The 18242-nt window shown below is 31.1% G+C and overlaps 1 protein-coding gene across 1 annotated transcript; it reads right to left on the bottom strand.

Annotated features, from left to right (window-relative positions):
• Positions 1-5450: 5450 nt before the first annotated feature.
• Positions 5451-8016, bottom strand: LOC113376135 (putative nuclease HARBI1). Its single transcript, XM_026616088.1, has 5 exons — positions 7993-8016; positions 7738-7931; positions 7567-7597; positions 7369-7504; positions 5451-5746 (listed from the first exon to the last, which is right to left on the bottom strand). Exons 1-5 carry the CDS (start codon positions 8014-8016, stop codon positions 5451-5453), a joined length of 681 nt encoding a protein of 226 aa, XP_026471873.1.
• Positions 8017-18242: the final 10226 nt, after the last annotated feature.

The raw sequence follows: 18242 nt of genomic DNA, 5'->3' as shown, positions 1-18242 counted from the left end.
AACAAAATTTTGAAGATCATGCCACTTCAGAAAATGTATTTTGTCAAGATAATGATAATACTACCCTAAGGGAAGATATACAGAATTTGGCGAAGAGAGACAATTTGACTTTGAATACTGTAAGTACACTTTTAAAAATTTTGGTTAAGCATGGTCACAAGGACCTACCTGTGGATGCTCGAACGTTGTTGGGCACTCCAAAAACTGCAACAAAAGCTATTCAAAAAATGAATGGCGGATTTTATATGCATTTTGGTGTTGAAGAAGGAATTCTCAACTCCATGGAAAAACATTTTTTCGAATGCCCTGAGAAAATTCACTTACAACTAAATTGTGATGGAATGGCAATATCTAAAAGTTCAAATAGCAGTTTTTGGCCTATATTATTGATGTTAGATGAAAAAGTGGAACCTTTCATTGTAGGCATTCATCATGGTAATAGCAAGCCAGCCGATGCCAATATTTACTTAAGTCAATTCGTAAGTGATATGAAGACGATTTTGAAAAATGGCATTATTTTTAAGGAGAAGAAATGTGATGTTTTAATATCGAAAAGTGTGTGTGATAGCCCAGCTCGAGCATTCTTAACCTGCTGGGTATTTTAGTTGTCCAAAATGCATTCAAGAAGGCTATTTTGAAAAACACGTAATTTTAACAGAAATTGATGCTATATTGAGAACAGATGAATCATTTAGATCAAAACAACAACCAGAGCACCATACTGGTCTATCTATTTTAGAGGATTTGGGGATCGGTATGGTTTCCCAAGTTGCATTGGACTATATGCACATGGTGTGTTTGGGGGTGACAAAGCGCCTGATTTCTCTCTGGATGTCCGGATCTAGAGATATTCGCTTTACGGACGAGCAGAAAAGGAATATGAACAATTATATAATAGAGCATAGAAAGTTGTTTCCTTCGGAATTTTCCAGATTGCCTAGAAGGCTAGACGATCATAAACATTGGAAGGCCACTGAATACAGACAATTTTTGTTGTATTCTGGATTAGTAATTTTAAAACCTGTGTTAAGTAACCAATTGTTTTTAAATTTTTTACATTTCAGTTTAGGCATTAGAATACTATGTGATCCAGAGGCATGTCTCAACTGGAATAGTTTGGCAGGGGACTTATTAAAACTTTTTGTAATTAATTATTCTGATTTATATGGTTCAGATAGATTAACATTTAATATTCATAATATAATCCATCTAGCTGATGAAGTTAAGAATTTTGGTTGTTCATTAGACAAATTTAGTTGCTTTCCATTTGAAAATTATTTCAGAAGTGTGAAAAATAAGATTCAAGATTCCCCGAAGCCCTTGCAACAATTAGTAAACAGAATGTGGGAAGAAAAAACTATTAAAAGCCAAAGTGAATTTATTAAAATTAAAAGTTTTCCAGTAATACACCGGACAAAAACATCAAAAATAGAGAAAATTGAATTTAAAATTTTTCTTTAAGTAATATAGCTCCGAATAACTGTTGTTTAACAACTGAGAATAAAATTGTTTTAATAAATAACATTTGTGATGTTAATAAAATATTGTGTTCGGAAGCGACAATGAGAAAATCATTATTTTCAAAACCATTTGACTCGAAACTATTTAATATTCATGTTTTTGACCCAAAAATTATGAGAGAAGTGACAATATCTGTGAAGGAAATAAAACAAAAATGTGTAGCACTGCCTTATACAACTAAATCTAATTATGTGGCTTTTCTGCACCAGTAATTTGTATTTTTGTAACTATAGTTCTTTATGTAAATATAATTGTAAATAAATAAATGTTAATGGAAGTAAATATATACAATTTTTATAGACTTTTTGATATTTTGATTAACAAAAATTTGTTAATGTTTCAAAATAAATGTTTTACAGGTTTAAAAAAGTATTAAATCTTTCAAACTTTTTCAAACATTCTCAAATCACCCGTAGGTTACAAATTGTTAAAACTGTCAAAACTATTCAAACTAGTTGAGAGTGGCATTTTGTCTTAACAGAACTTGCATAATCTTCCCGGCATGTATAAATAATCAACTTTACTAAGACATCATATATTATAATTTGCGACTGATTTATAAGTAAACTGATTTGCTGTCGGAAAATTTTTGGAAAAGCAGGTCCAGCGGTTATAGAGATCTAGTAAAAAAAAATGACATTAGGCAGTCGTAAATGATCATTAGACTTATGCACATCCAATTATCAGATATTTTATGGAGGTTTTAATAATATATATCAATTTTGTTTACGTTTCTATGGGTTCCGTAACATTGTTTGTCCGTTGGACGGCGTTGGAAGTTTAAAATTTTTTGGAATTAAAAAAAAAACTTTTTTTTTTAAATATTTTGAGAATTTGGAAATTTTTGTTATATTCGATTTTTTTTAATTTTTGAAATAAATAATTTTGTAAGAATTTTTTTTTTAATTTTTTAAAATTTAGTTTTTTTTTGAAAATGATGAAAAATTTCGAAAATTTGCATTTTTTGAAACTTTAAATTTCTTTGAAAATTTTGATTATTTTTTTCTAATTTTTAAAATTTAAAAATATTCTGTAAATGCTTTTTTGCACATCATCTACTTAAACAAAATGTTTTTTGAATTAATCTAATCGGATAATCCGTTCTCTCAAAAACTGCATAACCGTTTTTACACCCTTTACGCTTCATACCTCCGAAACGGCAAAATTGCCTTTTGCAAAAACGCCTCGCGATCGTGTACGAACCAAATGATTTTTTAATCATACAAATCGGTCATTCGATACTGTTGAAAATGGCGAGGACATTTGTTTGGAACATTAAAACAACTTAAAATTAAAAATCTTGGTACGGAACCCAAAAAAAATTATACAAAATGGGTACACATTATCTTAAAATATCTGATAATATACATTATCAATTGTCCAATAAACATTTTTGACCGCCAAATGATATTTTTTTAACTTGTTTTTATTGAGAGTTCATAACCGCTAGACCTGCCTTCCCAAAAATTTTACCAGTTGTTCATTTTGTCAATACAAGTAAAATGTTTTTTGAATTATTAAAATCGGACGCTCCGTTCTCTTAAAAACTTAGTTACCGTTTTTGACACTTTTTGCCCCGTATCTTCGGAACGGTTAGACCTGCTTTCGCCAAAAACTAATCAGCACGTCTTCCCATCAATACGGATCGAATGTTTTTTGAATTATTCAAATTGGTTGATCGTCGACGAAAAATTGTATCCACACACACGCACACACACACACACATACATCAATTTTTTCTAAGGTATGCCAAAATATTCAGAAACCTTTGAAACGTAAAGATATATAAAAAAATTCATTTTTGATTTTTTGCGATTACTATAGACCACCAATGCAGAGACGAAGAACTTCTGGCAATAGTAAGTATAATTTTTCTTCTATTTTAAATATTACTTATATTACTATGTGATACATTCTGCATTTTATTATTTTAAGATGAACTAGTGGGGCGCATGGCATCGTGCCTTAAGGCAAATTGCTGGAACTTCCCGTACCAAAAAATATTTTTTTTAATAAGATTAACATTTTTGAAAAAAAATTACTCTGAAAAAATAGATTTTTGAGAAACTATAAATTTTTGACAAAAACTGACTTTTTGTTGAAAAATTTATTTCTAAATATTTTGGAAATTTTGAACTTTTTTTCAAAGCAATTCTACTGCTTTAAATGCATAGAGACTAAATATCGAAGCGCGTAAGCGCCGCGTCGCTGTCTAACGGATAAACATTGGTACGGAACCCATAGGAATGTAAACAAAATTTATACTTATTGTTAAAATCTCTATAAAATATCTGATAATTTGATGTGCATATGTCTAATGTCTAATGATTATTGTTGACCGCCAAATGGTATTTTTTTTAGTTTTTTTTACTAGATCTCCGAAACCACTAGACCTATTTTCATGAAAATTTGATAAGTGTTCATCTTGTACGCACACACACACACACATACATCAATTTTCTCCAAGGTATGCCAACATATTCAGAAACCTTTGAAACGTAAAGATATATAAAAATTTTCATTTTCGATTTTTTTGCGATTACTATATCTTACCCTACGCAAAGTTAATTATAAATAAATCAATTTATCATCTCCAGAACATTAACAATCGTCATTTCATTTCGAATCAAATTTCAAAAAAAAAATAGTTGCCAAATTTACACAAAATTGAAAAAGTGCTCCCGCATAGTCACAGTCTAAACGCATTTGCAAATAATTCTGTGCGACTTTTTCACTTATACTGTGCTTAGCTTGGCGGCATTTTCACATTTTTCCATGATTTTCACAAAATTGGAAAAGTGCTCCAGTACATAAACAGTCTAAACGCACTTGCGTAAACATTTGTACCAGAATGGCGCTTAGACTGTGCTTAGCCTGGGTGATTTTTTGAATTTTTAATCCCAAATTACAAAAAAATTTTTTTGAAAAAAAAATTCGAAACAAAAAATTTTTTTTTCCAAAATCAATTATTTTGTTGAAACAAGCAAAAAGTTCTTTGAATCTCGGACGCTTAGTTCTCTCAAAAACCGCCATTTTTTTAACATTTCGCTCTGTATCTCCGAAACCGCTGGGCCTACCTTTGCCAAAAACTAATCAGCACATCTCCCTATCAATAGGAATCGAATGTTTTTTAAACCATTCAAATCGGTTGATCCGTTCTCTCAAAAACTCGCTTTCTATTTTGTGCACTCTTTGCTTCATATCTCCGTAACGGCTGGACCTGCCTTTGCCAAAAACTAATCAGCACATCTCCCTATCAATAGGAATCGAATGTTTTTTAAACCATTGAAATTGGTTGATCCGTGCGCCCGAAAACGTGGACGAAAAAACGCGGACATACAAAACACACACACACACACACACACACACATCCATTTTTTCTGAAGTATGCCAAAATGTTCAGAAACCTTCGAAACGTCGAGAAATGTAAAAATTTTTGATTTCGATTTTTGGACGATTACTATAACTTACCCTACGGGAAGTTAATTAAATCACCTCGTAAACTCAATGGAATACGTATTGAAAAGACAAACAGAGTCTCTTACTAACATGATGGAGAAACAGACAGAGGCGCTGCAATGCATAGCCGATCAATTGAAAATTCTCAATAATACATTAAAAAATAAATTTAACAGCCAATAAATTTTGTTTTCTATTCCTTTATATATATATATATATATATATATATATATATATATATATTTATATATATATATATATATATATTTATTTATTTATTTAAAATAATTACATTTATGTAGCTATAAAAATACAAGCTTTTTTTTTAAGTTAATATTATGGTATTAAAAATATCTTCTGGCATAAGAATTTCTGATGTTATATGCCATATTATCTGCCTCATTGTATACTTCTGAAATATTTAAATCAATTAATTTTAACTACACATTTGAAATACAATTATTTGGTATCTAACCGTTTCCAAAATCATCACTATATTCCGTCAGTTCTTCATCCAGAGGAATATTATTTACTCTGCATATATTATGCAGAGTAAATACTGCATACACAATTTTTCCTGCCACATCAGGTGTATAATGCAGTGTCCTGTGACGATGCAAACGTCGAAAACGACTTTTAACAACACCAAATGTTCTCTCTATTACATTGCGAGTCTTTTTGTGGAACTTATTGTATTTCTCCTGGGTAGAGCCTACTGGTGTCCTATATGGTGTGAGTAGGCAATGTTCCAAAGGGTAACCTGAATCTTCTGCAAATGTACAACTAATATATATTTTTTTAACTTCCCGTAGGGTAAGTTACAGTAATCGTCCAAAAATCGAAATCAAAAATTTTTACATTTCTCGACGTTTTGAAGGTTTCTGAACATTTTGGCATACTTCAGAAAAAATGGATGTGTGTGTGTGTGTGTGTGTTTTGTATGTCCGCGTTTTTTCGTCCACGTTTTCGGGCGCACGGATCAACCGATTTCAATGGTTTAAAAAACATTCGATTCCTATCGATAGGGAGATGTGCTGATTAGTTTTTGGCAAAGGCAGGTCCAGCCGTTACGGAGATATGAAGCAAAGAGTGCAGAAAATAGAAAGCGAGTTTTTGAGAGAACGGATCAACCGATTTGAATGGTTTAAAAAACATTCGATTCCTATTGATAGGGAGATGTGCTGATTAGTTTTTGGCAAAGGTAGGCCCAGCGGTTTCGGAGATACAGAGCGAAATGTTAAAAAAATGGCAGTTTTTGAGAGAACTAAGCGTCCGATTTAAATGATTCAAAGAACTTTTTGCTTGTTTCAACAAAATAATTGATTTTGGAAAAAAAAATTTTTTTTTCGAATTTTTTTTTCAAAAAAATTTTTTTGTAATTTTGGGTCTAAAAATTCAAAAAATCACCCAGGCTAAGCACAGTCTAAGCGCCACTCTGGTACAAATGTTTACGCAAGTGCGTTTAGACTGTTTATGTACTGGAGCACTTTTCCAATTTTGTGAAAAATCATTGAAAAATGTGAAAATGCCGCCAAGCTAAGCACAGTATAAGTGAAAAAGTCGCACAGAATTATTTGCAAATGCGTTTAGACTGTGACTATGCGGGAGCACTTTTTCAATTTTGTGTAAATTTGGCAACTATTTTTTTTTTTTTAATTTGATTCGAAATGAAATGACGATTGTTAATGTTCTGGCGATGATAAATTGATTTATTTATAATTAACTTTGCGTAGGGTAAGATATAGTAATCGCAAAAAAATCGAAAATGAAAATTTTTATATATCTTTACGTTTCAAAGGTTTCTGAAAATGTTGGCATACCTTGGAGAAAATTGATGTATGTGTGTGTGTGTGCGTACAAGATGAACACTTATCAAATTTTCATGAAAATAGGTCTAGCGGTTTCGGAGATCTAGTACAAAAAACTAAAAAAAATACCATTTGGCGGTCAACAATAATCATTAGACATTAGACATATGCACATCAAATTATCAGATATTTTATAGAGATTTTAACAATAAGTATAAATTTTGTTTACATTCCTATGGGTTCCGTACTAATATTTATCCGTTAGACGGCGACGCGGCGCTTACGCGCTTCGATATTTAGTCTCTATGCATTTAAAGCAGTAGAATTGCTTTGAAAAAAAGTTCAAAATTTCCAAAATATTTAGAAATAAATTTTTCAACAAAAAGTCAGTTTTTGTCAAAAATTTATAGTTTCTCAAAAATCTATTTTTTCAGAGTAATTTTTTTTCAAAAATGTTAATCTTATTAAAAAAAAATAACTTTTGGTACGGGAAGTTCCAGCAATTTGCCTTAAGGCACTATGCCATGCGCCCCACTAGTTCCTTATTTGATTTGCGATATTAAATATATTCTTGAATTGCCCAATAAATATGTCCCATCATCAGCATTATGAGTTAGCAGGGCTCTGACTGTCGAAACCTTCCAAATGGCTGCATCATGAGTGGAGCCAGGATATCTGCTGCTCGCAAACAATATCCGTTCATCGGCATCACATATCTAATATTATTTATTATCATGTTAGTCTTCAAAATTCTTAAGCAAAATAAAATAATACTTACTACTTCAATATTAATTGAGTAATAGCCCTTCCTATTCATATAAATAGTAGCTGGTGCCACGGGGTGCTATGCACCCAATAATGCCAGGCATGCCAAACTTCGTATAAAATCTGTTAAATAGCAACATATTACAGACCATGTTCAATGTACACGAAGTGGTGTAACATATACCTCTTTTTATTTTCATCTCTTTCTGATGAGGTTTTAGGAAAATTCACGTACTTTGGTGTAGCATGCTTTATAATTAAATCAGTCACTGTTTTAATGCAGCGACTGACTGAAGGCTGGCTCATAGAATTTAAATGGCAATTGCCTACATCAGTCTGATATGAGCCATGACCAAAAAAATGAATCGCTGCAAGTACCTATAATGAAATTTCAGTTATTAGTATTTCAAAAAAATTAATTCATTTTAATTTCCAATACCTGCAAATAAAAGGGATACTCCATGATGCTGTATGAGTCTCCGCATATGGTTCCAACAGTTCTATTGAATCTTTCATAACATTTTTCGTTAATCGAAATTTTTTTATAAAAATTTCATCACTCACTTCCCATACATTATCTGCATCTCTGAGATACCTAAGGGCGTATCTTTGCCTGTATCTAAAATGTTGTGGCATTTAATAATTTTAATACTTTTGAGTAATACATTCATTACAATAACAGTATGAATTATATTAAAATTCAAACATACCTTCTTCTCCTACTATCTGCTGCCCAAATTATTCCAAAAAACGCCATATTAACAATTTGAAATTCACAATAAAAGCTAAACCAAACCTATCACTTGCTTACATTAACAATAACCTCAAAAAAGCATGTTAAACGCATAAATGTCAAAATAGCAAATGTCAAATCTGTTCATAGTACAACTTCTCGTCAATGTTATAGCGATAAGTGCGAGTTTCTGACCACGTTTATTTTCAGAGGGTCAGCGTAACATTAATGTTATCATATGATAAATCACATACCGCCGAGAATAACTGTTACACTTATAATGACATTTTAAACGACATAAGTGTGAACTTGTCGTAAAATTGAAACCGAGAATCGGCCCATTAGTTAACATTTGTTATATAACTTTGTAATTTCAAAATACATTGCGCGTACATTTCATTTAGTTAACACTTGTTATATAACTTTGTAACATAAAAAGTTACATTGCGGCAACAAGTAGTGTTTACTGGGTACTCATGGTATTTTTCACATGATAAATGATGCAGTAAGGGAAGAAATCAGTGTTGACCAGTACGGCTGTTTTCCATTTGAGAGTTATTTGGGACATTTACTAAAATTGATACGAGGACCAGCAAAGCTTTTGCAACAAGTATCATGCAGACTACTCGAACAATTTCATGATAAATCGAATGTAGATCCAAATGATATTGAAATACATAAAAAAAAATCCAAGATTGATTCTGTTAAAATAAATGGATATAAAATATATTTGTCAATTAATAAGGATTGTCATATATTGCTCCCTAATAAAAACATAATGTGTGTAGATGAAATAATTGAACAGGAATCGCATTTACTTTTTCGAGGGTTTCTCTTACCCTTTTAACCCACACTTGAAAACAAAGTTTTAAGGTCTTTGCTCATACATTTTTTAGCATTGATGTAATCAATTGCTTTTTGTTTGTTCCGCCGGTCAGAGTTAGTTGAATCGACTGTAAATAAGAATTCAATAAATACATTGCATATTAGCTATAGAAACATTAACTATAGAAAATATTTGTAATCCCTGAAGATATCCACATTTTTCAGCTTTTCTTCTAAATCGTCTAATTCTTCATTCGTCTTAATAGGTAACATAAAGTTAGTTTTTTTTCACGGATTTAATCTGTGAAGCTGATGCCTCGTAGAGGTAGAGCTCAGAGTGTTATCGTCTGAGCTCTCAATACACGATTGATTTTGAGTTCTTTTTACATACTTCTTCACGTTTTTATAATCGGTGGTGCTTCTCATAAACTTAGCCTCCAATTCAGAGTAATCTCTAAACGAAGGAGGCTCGCACGCCTTCAGCATCTTACTTAGTTTATGGCCTGCTGCATTTTCTGATCATAATTACATAGTCTTCTCCTCGTTTACAGCCCATGATGAGGGCACGTGTCCGCATGAACCCTCTTTTTAAAAATCACTATATCCCATGAACACTATCAAATATAATGGTACCAATTTTGAAATTTATTTATTACTATATATCAGTTATAGTTATTACTATAACTAATTATTTCAAATATTTAAATTAAATAATTGAAATTCATTTTTAAAAGAACTTACCTCCATATTCACTTATTCAAAATTTAACTTCGTAAACTTATCTTTAAACAAATACCTGCAACTGTTGCGACGATCAAAACTGGAAAGAAATACGAAATGCAATTGCGATCCTTGCAACTACAGAAAATTAAATTTTGGCGCGATTATTTATTAGTGTGGGCACTGATTTATATTTTCTTCAAAACCAAATGCGTAAAAAATGTTTTGCAATATGCATTTATTAGAATATATAGGATGATATATTCATAAATAATATCAATAACAACTATGATACAAATAATATTGATAATGACATAAATAGGAGTATTTTTAGTAAATGTAAATAGATCGAACCAAATTATTGAACGTGTATATAACTGGCAGACTCACAACTGGCATGCCCAGGTATTTGACAGTTTTGTGGGCGTGGCTTATCGGCGAAGGCGTGGCTACATTTAAAACCTAATTTTTTAACTTCCCGAAGGAGAAGTTTATGTTTTAATCAAAAAATCCGATTCTCTAATTTTATGTTTTCTCTACGTTTCAAGCCATTCTGAATCGAATGAGAACAAATTTGGAAAAAGTATGTGTGTGTGTGTGTGTGTGTGTGTTTGTATGTGTGTGTGAACAGCTTTTTTGCCGTAAATCGACGTTTTCTCGAAAACGGCTGGGCCGATTTCAAAAATTTAAAAGCCATTTGATGCATCTCGACGAGGACTATCGATTGTCAGTTTTGTGGGACGATCGGCCGAGACGTTTCTTTATAAATAGCAAAAAAGTGAAAATTTTTTGTGCACGTTTTAGCCCGCAATTCTGAACCGATTAAGAAAATTCAATAACCGTTCGAAAGATATTGATTGGGAATCGTGCTGATTAGTTTTTGGTAGAGATCGGCCGGGCCGTTTTCTTGTAATAAAGTTTTTTAAAAAAAAAATTCGACAATTTTTATGATTATTTTTTTGACGGTAGATACCATAGTCTTCTAGATCATACTAAAATATTGCGGCCCTACGACAACTGGTTCAGCTTTAAAAATTCGTCAAAGTTTGCAAACATTGGTATTGTTTTTTTGGCATTTGTCAAAATTAGACTTTTGATCGACGTTTTCTCAAAAACGCCTGAACCGATTTTGAAAATTTAAAAGCCATTTGATGTATTTTGGTGAGGACTATCGTTTGTCAGTTTTGTGCGACGATCTGCCAAGCCGTTTCTTTGCAATTTGAAAAAAAGTGTTGAACTTTTCGTCCACATTTAAGCTCATCCTACCGAACCGATTTTAAAAAATCAAAAACTGTTCTAAAGATATTAGTTGGGAATGGTACTGATTAATTTTAGGTGAAAATCTACCGAGCCGTTTTCTTGTAATTAACTGTTGAAAAAAGTGTTAAACTTTTCGTCCACATTTAGGCTCATCCTACCGAACCGATTTTAAAAAATCAAAAACTGTTCGAAAGATATTAGTTGGGAATGATACTGATTAGTTTTAGGTGAAAATCTACCGAGCCGTTTTCTTGTAATTAACTGTTGAAAAAAAGTGTTAAATTTTCGTGCACATTTAAGCTTATCGCATTTTTTGTTTTTTTTTTTTGTATTTCTTTTTTTTGCTCATATCAATTTTGTAAATAAGACTTTAAAGTCTTGATTAACAGAAATAAATTGTAACAAAAAAAAAAAAAAATTTAAGCTTATCCTACCGAACCGATTTTAAAAAATCAAAAACTGTTCGAAAGATATTAGTTGGGAATGGTACTGATTAGTTTTAGGTGAAAATCTACCGAGCCGTTTTCCTGTAATTAACTGTTGAAAAAAAGTATTAAACTTTTCGTGCGCATTTAAGCTCATCCTACCGAACCGATTTTAAAAAATCAAAAACTGTTCGAAAGATATTAGTTGGGAATGGTACTGATTAATTTTAGTTGAAAATCTACCGAGCCGTTTTCTTGTAATTAACTGTTGAAAAAAAAGTGTTAAATTTTCGTCCACATTTAAGCTCATCCTACCGAACCGATTTAAAAAAATCAAAAACTGTTCGAAAGATATTAGTTGAGAATGGTACTGATTAATTTTAGGTAAAAATCTACCGAGCCGTTTTCGTGTAATTAACTGTTGAAAAAAAAATTTAAGCCGATTTTCGTGGAACTTTTTTTGGCGATATACATCATGGTCTTATATATATTACTTACTGTAATATTACGGCCTTACGACAAGTAGTTTAATTTTAAAAATTCGTCAAACTTTGCTAAAATTATTATCGTTTTTTTTAAAGTAGGATTGATGAAGTATATAATTTACACTTTTTTTTTTGATTAAGTCGATTATTTACACATATCGGGAAGTTCATGTAACTTGCCTCAAGGCTAAATACCAAACCAACTAGTTATGAAAATGATTAAAATATAATAATTTATTCAATTAAATTTCATTTATTTTGCATTATCTTTGTTTGACATAAAAATCTTTAACCTACAATCAAGTATTTTTACATATGTCATAGTACATTGATACCAAACGACATGATCTGCCGTGCCAAAATATGTTCGAAGATATATTCAAATAGTGCAAATCATTGCGAATATTTATCAATTACTGTATTAAAAAGTGGTGAAAAGTGAATATTTATTAATTATTGTATTGAAAAGTTGAAAAAAGTGATTAGAGGTTCTGCAAAAAGTGATTAGATCGTTCTTCCAAATGATCGACATAGTGAAAGTTGTGTTTTTTTTTTTTGATAAATTAGTCGCGGGCCTGCCAGTGTTTATTTGGCACAGTTTTTACATTTATCTTATTAATAACTGAATTAGTGATGAATATTAATAAATAACTATGAATATAAAGTAATAATGTTCTGTTTTATATTAGTTCGAAAACGTTTTCAGCCTACTTTTTGCAATTGTTAACAATTGTTCTTGAGGTTATGTTAGTCGCGGGTCTGCCGGGTTTTATTTGGCCCATTTTTGTGCCAAATGTGAAAATAATGAAATCAGTTAGTTGCAAGTCAAACATCCAAGCTATGTATCATATATATTAATTAATTGTGTGATTAGAATTAAATATTGATTCTAAAATTGTAAGTTGAAGAGTGTCAAATGATATAAGACTTGATTTGTCTTTTGCCCAGATTTTTCTGAGAATATCTTGAAAATCCACAACAATGCTTGCAGCATATATAGTGGGCTTGAAATTATACATGATATATTAGTTATTATAGAATAGAATGCTAAACAAAGTCATTTTGAAAATATATATATATATATATATATATATATATATATATACAACCCCTGAAAAAAATACAAATATACAATATAGAAAACAATAAAATTTACGCTTGAATATGAATCTTTTTATTTCAGAAATAATTTATCTTACTTAAATTTAATTTTAACATATTGTGCAGCCATGGATGTTATTTACCATTGGAATTGGAGTTCCTATCCTATCATTACCGTGGTTGCTACCGCGGCCGCCACGGTTGTCTTCGCGGTAATTTCCGCGGCCACCGCGTTTGTTTACGCGACCGCCGCTGTTGTTTTCTCTACCGCCATTGGTGTTTTCTCTACCGCCGCGGTTGTTTCCTTCACCACGGCCGTTGTTTCCTCTACCGCCGCGGTGTTTTCTATGCCGCGGTGTTTTCTATGCCGCCGAGGCTGTTTCCTCCGCCGCCGTGGTTGTTTCCTCTGCCGCCGCCCCAACTCGCATCGTCTGTGGACTAAAATAATAATTAATAATATTATAATACCTGAATGCTATGTATTGTTATAAAAATGTATTATTATAAAAATTTAACATTACCTTTTTGTAACTATAAAATCTTATTTCTTGATCTTTGAAAAAATGTAGGAAGTATTCCTCCACGTTTCCACTATCTTCATAAAGAACCGGCAGGAGCGATAATACACGCTCCTCCTTTTGAAACAGCAATTTTATCGTTTCGAAGCATAAACTAACGCCCTTTATTTTGTAACCTATTATAAAGAAAAATTATGAAAAATCCCTTAACTATACCAATGTATACATGTATGTATATATATATATATATATATATATATATATATATATATATATACATAAAATGAAATATATACCTTTGTTATGCTCCGAACACACAACAAAACCGTGTGACCAAGAAACGATGTCACCGAAACATCTCCTAATTTCGTTGGTCTCGATTTTGCATTCGAGCTATAATAATAAGAATGTTCTAATTACACACATGTCGTGAAGAATAAAAAGTGGATTTAAATTACTTACACAAGCCTATCTTCCCAATGGGACTCAGTTTGTTAATATTATCAGTATCTCTTCTTTCGGTATTTTACTCACTAGCGTGAAATTCCTCACAGCTCCCGCCATTTTATTTAAGAATGCTAGAAAAATAAAAACTATAATAATAGAAACGAAGAAATAGTTTTTAAATAAAATTATATATGTAATTTTAATAATACGCTATACATATCAATAAAAATCATGAATTTTTGTAAAAAAATATTATAATTTCTTACGTTTCAGCATTAAAAAATACAAAAGTTACAAAAGCTGAAAGTACTTACAAATTTTTTATTCTAGTGTTAAAAAGAGACTTTTTAAAAAATTCATTCAAATTCAATTTCGAAAGATTTACGATTCCTATACTCTACTTTAATAATAATAATATTTAAATTGTATATAGCTTTCTCTGTAAACTAAGTGGTGGCAATATGATTCAGATCAGATGCCATTATAATAAAAATAAAAAAAAAGTTTAAATTTTGAATACTTTTGGTTCAAATCAATCAACAATTACGGAGTATTTTCTAAAATGAAATTTTCAAAAATCATTAATGTTTATAATTGAACCATCAGTTTTCTTAGTACTATAATCGTAAAGTATGTTCATTAAGACCAGGTCGCTATACCAAGCCAATCTTTAATTTTAATTTAAACAAACGTCAAAAAAACTGATTTTCTCAAAATTTGATGAATTTTTAAAATTAATCTACCTGTTGTAAGACCGTAATATAAAACTTATCAGTATCATTTCCAACAAATATCTTTCGAACATTTTTTGAATGTTCAAAATCGATTGAGAATAGCGGGCCAAAACGTGGACGAAATTTTTTATTATACCAAAACTATTTGTGGTTATCTGCATCTACTTATATTAAATCCAATTAATTTCTTCTTTAAACAAAAATACAGCAATCTACGAAAAATATTATTATTCGCGCGACAATTTTCATACCGTTTAACAAGATGTGCGATTGTCCGTTATTTACTATAAGTGGGGAATGTTAACAATGCGCCATCCCTACTGCAAGGGCAAGTGACACGTGGCGTCAAAAACATTTAAATAATTTAAAATTGGCGAAGAATTACCACAATATTATCCTCACAGGAAACTCCCTTATAGCAAACTTGGAGAGGCATCCCAGTTGGGACAAGTTTCAACATTTCAAACTGCAAATTTTGGAATTGGAGGCGATAAAAGGGAAAATGTTCTTATCGTTTAAAAAACGGCGAAATATCAAATCTGAAAACTAAAATTGTGGTTATATTGGCAGGAACAAACAACACGAAACATAGCAAACCGCACGAAATTTATGAAGAAATTATTAAATGTGTGAGCATTATTAAAGAATTGCTTCCGAGTGCTCGCATCATTTTACCCACCATGCTTCCAAGAGGAAGAGTACCAAATGCCCAACGCGATTGCCTGCAAGTCGTAACAGTTTATTAAATCAATTTAACAAGATAAATATGAATAAAGACATATTCACACAGTGCTTTGTTTTATAATTTACATTTGATATATTCCATTCTATCATTCGAAAACGTTGCCGAACTAATATCAAACACAACATTATTACTTTATATTCATAGTTATTTATTACGTCACTAATTCAGTTATTAATAAATAAATATAAAATGTGCCAATAAACACTGGCAAATCCGCGACTAATTTATCAAAAAAACACTACTTTCATTATGTCGACCCAATATAAACACACAACATTTTTTATATTTTTTTTTTTTTTTTAATTATTTTTATTTATATATATATACATTATTTTCATATCTCAGTCAGGCAGAGTTGCCTGGTATGAGAGATTATGAAAACAGTTTTCATATAATATATACATTTCATTTGACTATAATAATCTATTTCATTAATATAATATCTATATATAACTAAAAATATCTTTATATATCACTCTTCAGTCTTCTTGGTCTTCAATTTCCTTATAGTGTTTTTTTTATTTTCTTTTAATTTTATCGTCATCTTTGGTCATCTTAATATTGTTTGGCAATTCGTTATATTTTTGCTGGCACTCCATATGACATTTTCTCTGAAATTCTTCTTTCTATGTTATTACTTTATATTCATAGTTATTTATTAATATTCATCACTAATTTAGTTATTAATAAGATAAATGTAAAAAATGTGCCAAATAAACACTGGCTGGCAGACCCGCGACTAATTCATCAAAAAAAAACACAACTTTCACTATGACGACCCAATATAAAACACAACATTATTACTTTATATTCATAGTTATTTATTAATATTCATTACTAATTCAGTTATTAATAAGATAAATGTGAAAACTGTGCCAAATAAACACTGGCAGGCCCGCGACTAATTTATCAAAAAAAGTTATAATTCTTGAAACATAAGCATGCTAGTGCACTCGAATATATGTTTGCCTATTACAGTTGAATGTTTCATCAGCGACGTACAATTAATATGGGTGTTTCGAAGAGCCATTTCTATTTTGTTATCATGCCAGCCTTCGTAAAAGGCGCTCCGACGGAACTGATGTTACCGGTATACATATTTTTTTTGGTTTCTCTGGTGAAACGCATTCTTTTCAACGTTTAAAATACTGCTTTGACCAGCGGCCTGCAGCATTTGCGTAGTAAAAACAGCTCTTTAATTTATTGATATTGATAACTTTCTATAAACATAGTTCAAAAATCACTCTCACATAGTGTTGCACGAACGAATTATTTTTGGTGTTGAAAGCGATTGTATGCTTTTGAGTATTTTTAACTTTTGCATTAAATGCCCTTTTCCAGCTTCTTCATACATGCCATGAACAAAGTAAATGTTGTTTGTTGAAGTCATGACAGATACCATGCATTGTAATATGCGTGTGCATCATCAGGCATAAAAGTTAAGGTGGCAACTTTTTTTACTTTACTACTATTGAACTACAAATTTTCTCAAAAAATAATTTAAATACAGTTTTGTCTTGCCGATTGGTGAAACAAAATGCTACGGGATAACCTACCCCAAACTCATCAATCACAAGGAGAGTATGCAGGTTAAATCAATAAGAATTTGCACCATTAGATCTATCTATGCATGTTTTATCATGTCTATATTCATTTAAAATAGTAGCTTGCAATATAGTCATTACGACCACAAAAAGATCATCTTCACCTAGTATCATGTTCTATGTTTTATTATTATTATCTATATGGGTAGGGTATGGTAGCACTGCTTTGCACTTGATATTTCGAACATCTTTCTTGGTAATTATTGAGCCCTCAATGGTAAAATTTTTTCATATGCTACACTTTGAATACTGATGATAATTTTATTATCCGAAACTTCTGCTATAACTTAATAATGGTGGCCTATACTCGAAATTTATTCTATAAATTGGGAACAATTTTCCTCATATCTTTCCATGATTCTATGGTGTTGCTTGCTATAGGCGTGACTGTTTATTTAGATATAAATCTATTTCATCACGTCTTTTATTTCCTTTTTCTCTGGCGCAATTTCTTATGTAACTGCCAAAAGTCGAAACTGTCTGGCGTGGCATCAATATCTAAACTTGTAGTAGAATTGTTCAACATATTTGATTTTTCATGCATGTATTGCATTTGAGGCAGCATTGGTGTTTTTAAAATGCAAGTTTTTAAAGCGTTGATCGAGCAATGTGGCTAGAATGGACGGAATGAAACTTATTGACAACAAGGCTTTTGTAGGATCCAATAGAAGGTTTGCGATTATTAACCCCGTGACTTCTAATACTACCAAAAAAAAATACATTTTTTTTTCATTTTTTCATTTGTCAACTCGTAATTTAATTAAAATTACGAGTTTACAAAATTTAATTTCCGGACACTTTATTTTCTGTCAAATATATTCGAAACCAATGTTCTAAAAAAATTTGAATAGTTGGTGGTGTTTGGTTGTGTTGATGTTTAACTCTCTTGTCTTTCTTATAAAAGCATATGCTTTTTGAGACATGTTTAGCTTCCTTCCAAAATACTAAATGCTTAGACTTATCTGTAAGAGCACTGCCTAGACCTAGGCCCTAGAGGTTTTTAGTCACTGGCAGAACTGGAGGCTGTTTCATTTACACTGTCAAACAGCTCTTCTAGAATTTCAGGAAATCGACAGTCCTAGTACCTTCTTG

This window comes from Ctenocephalides felis, unplaced genomic scaffold (assembly GCF_003426905.1).
Source record: "Ctenocephalides felis isolate EL2017-DRISC unplaced genomic scaffold, ASM342690v1 CF-g0.4_SCAFFOLD_00118, whole genome shotgun sequence".
In the NCBI taxonomy this organism is placed as follows: domain Eukaryota; kingdom Metazoa; phylum Arthropoda; class Insecta; order Siphonaptera; family Pulicidae; genus Ctenocephalides; species Ctenocephalides felis.
Note: the sequence above shows the minus strand (reverse complement) of the source record. Positions and strands in the feature narration are given on the sequence as shown.

What these genes read in the sequence shown, in the direction of transcription:
- LOC113376135 (XM_026616088.1), bottom strand. Translation starts at nt 8,016, where the DNA reads ATGGAGTATCCCTTTTATTTGCAG. An exon ending in AGAGATGAAAATAAAAAGAG is followed by an intron (nt 7,598 to 7,737) that starts GTATATGTTACA and finishes TTATATGAATAG; the next exon opens with GAAGGGCTATTACTCAATTA. An exon ending in ACTCAATTAATATTGAAGTA is followed by an intron (nt 7,505 to 7,566) that starts GTAAGTATTATT and finishes AAATAATATTAG; the next exon opens with ATATGTGATGCCGATGAACG.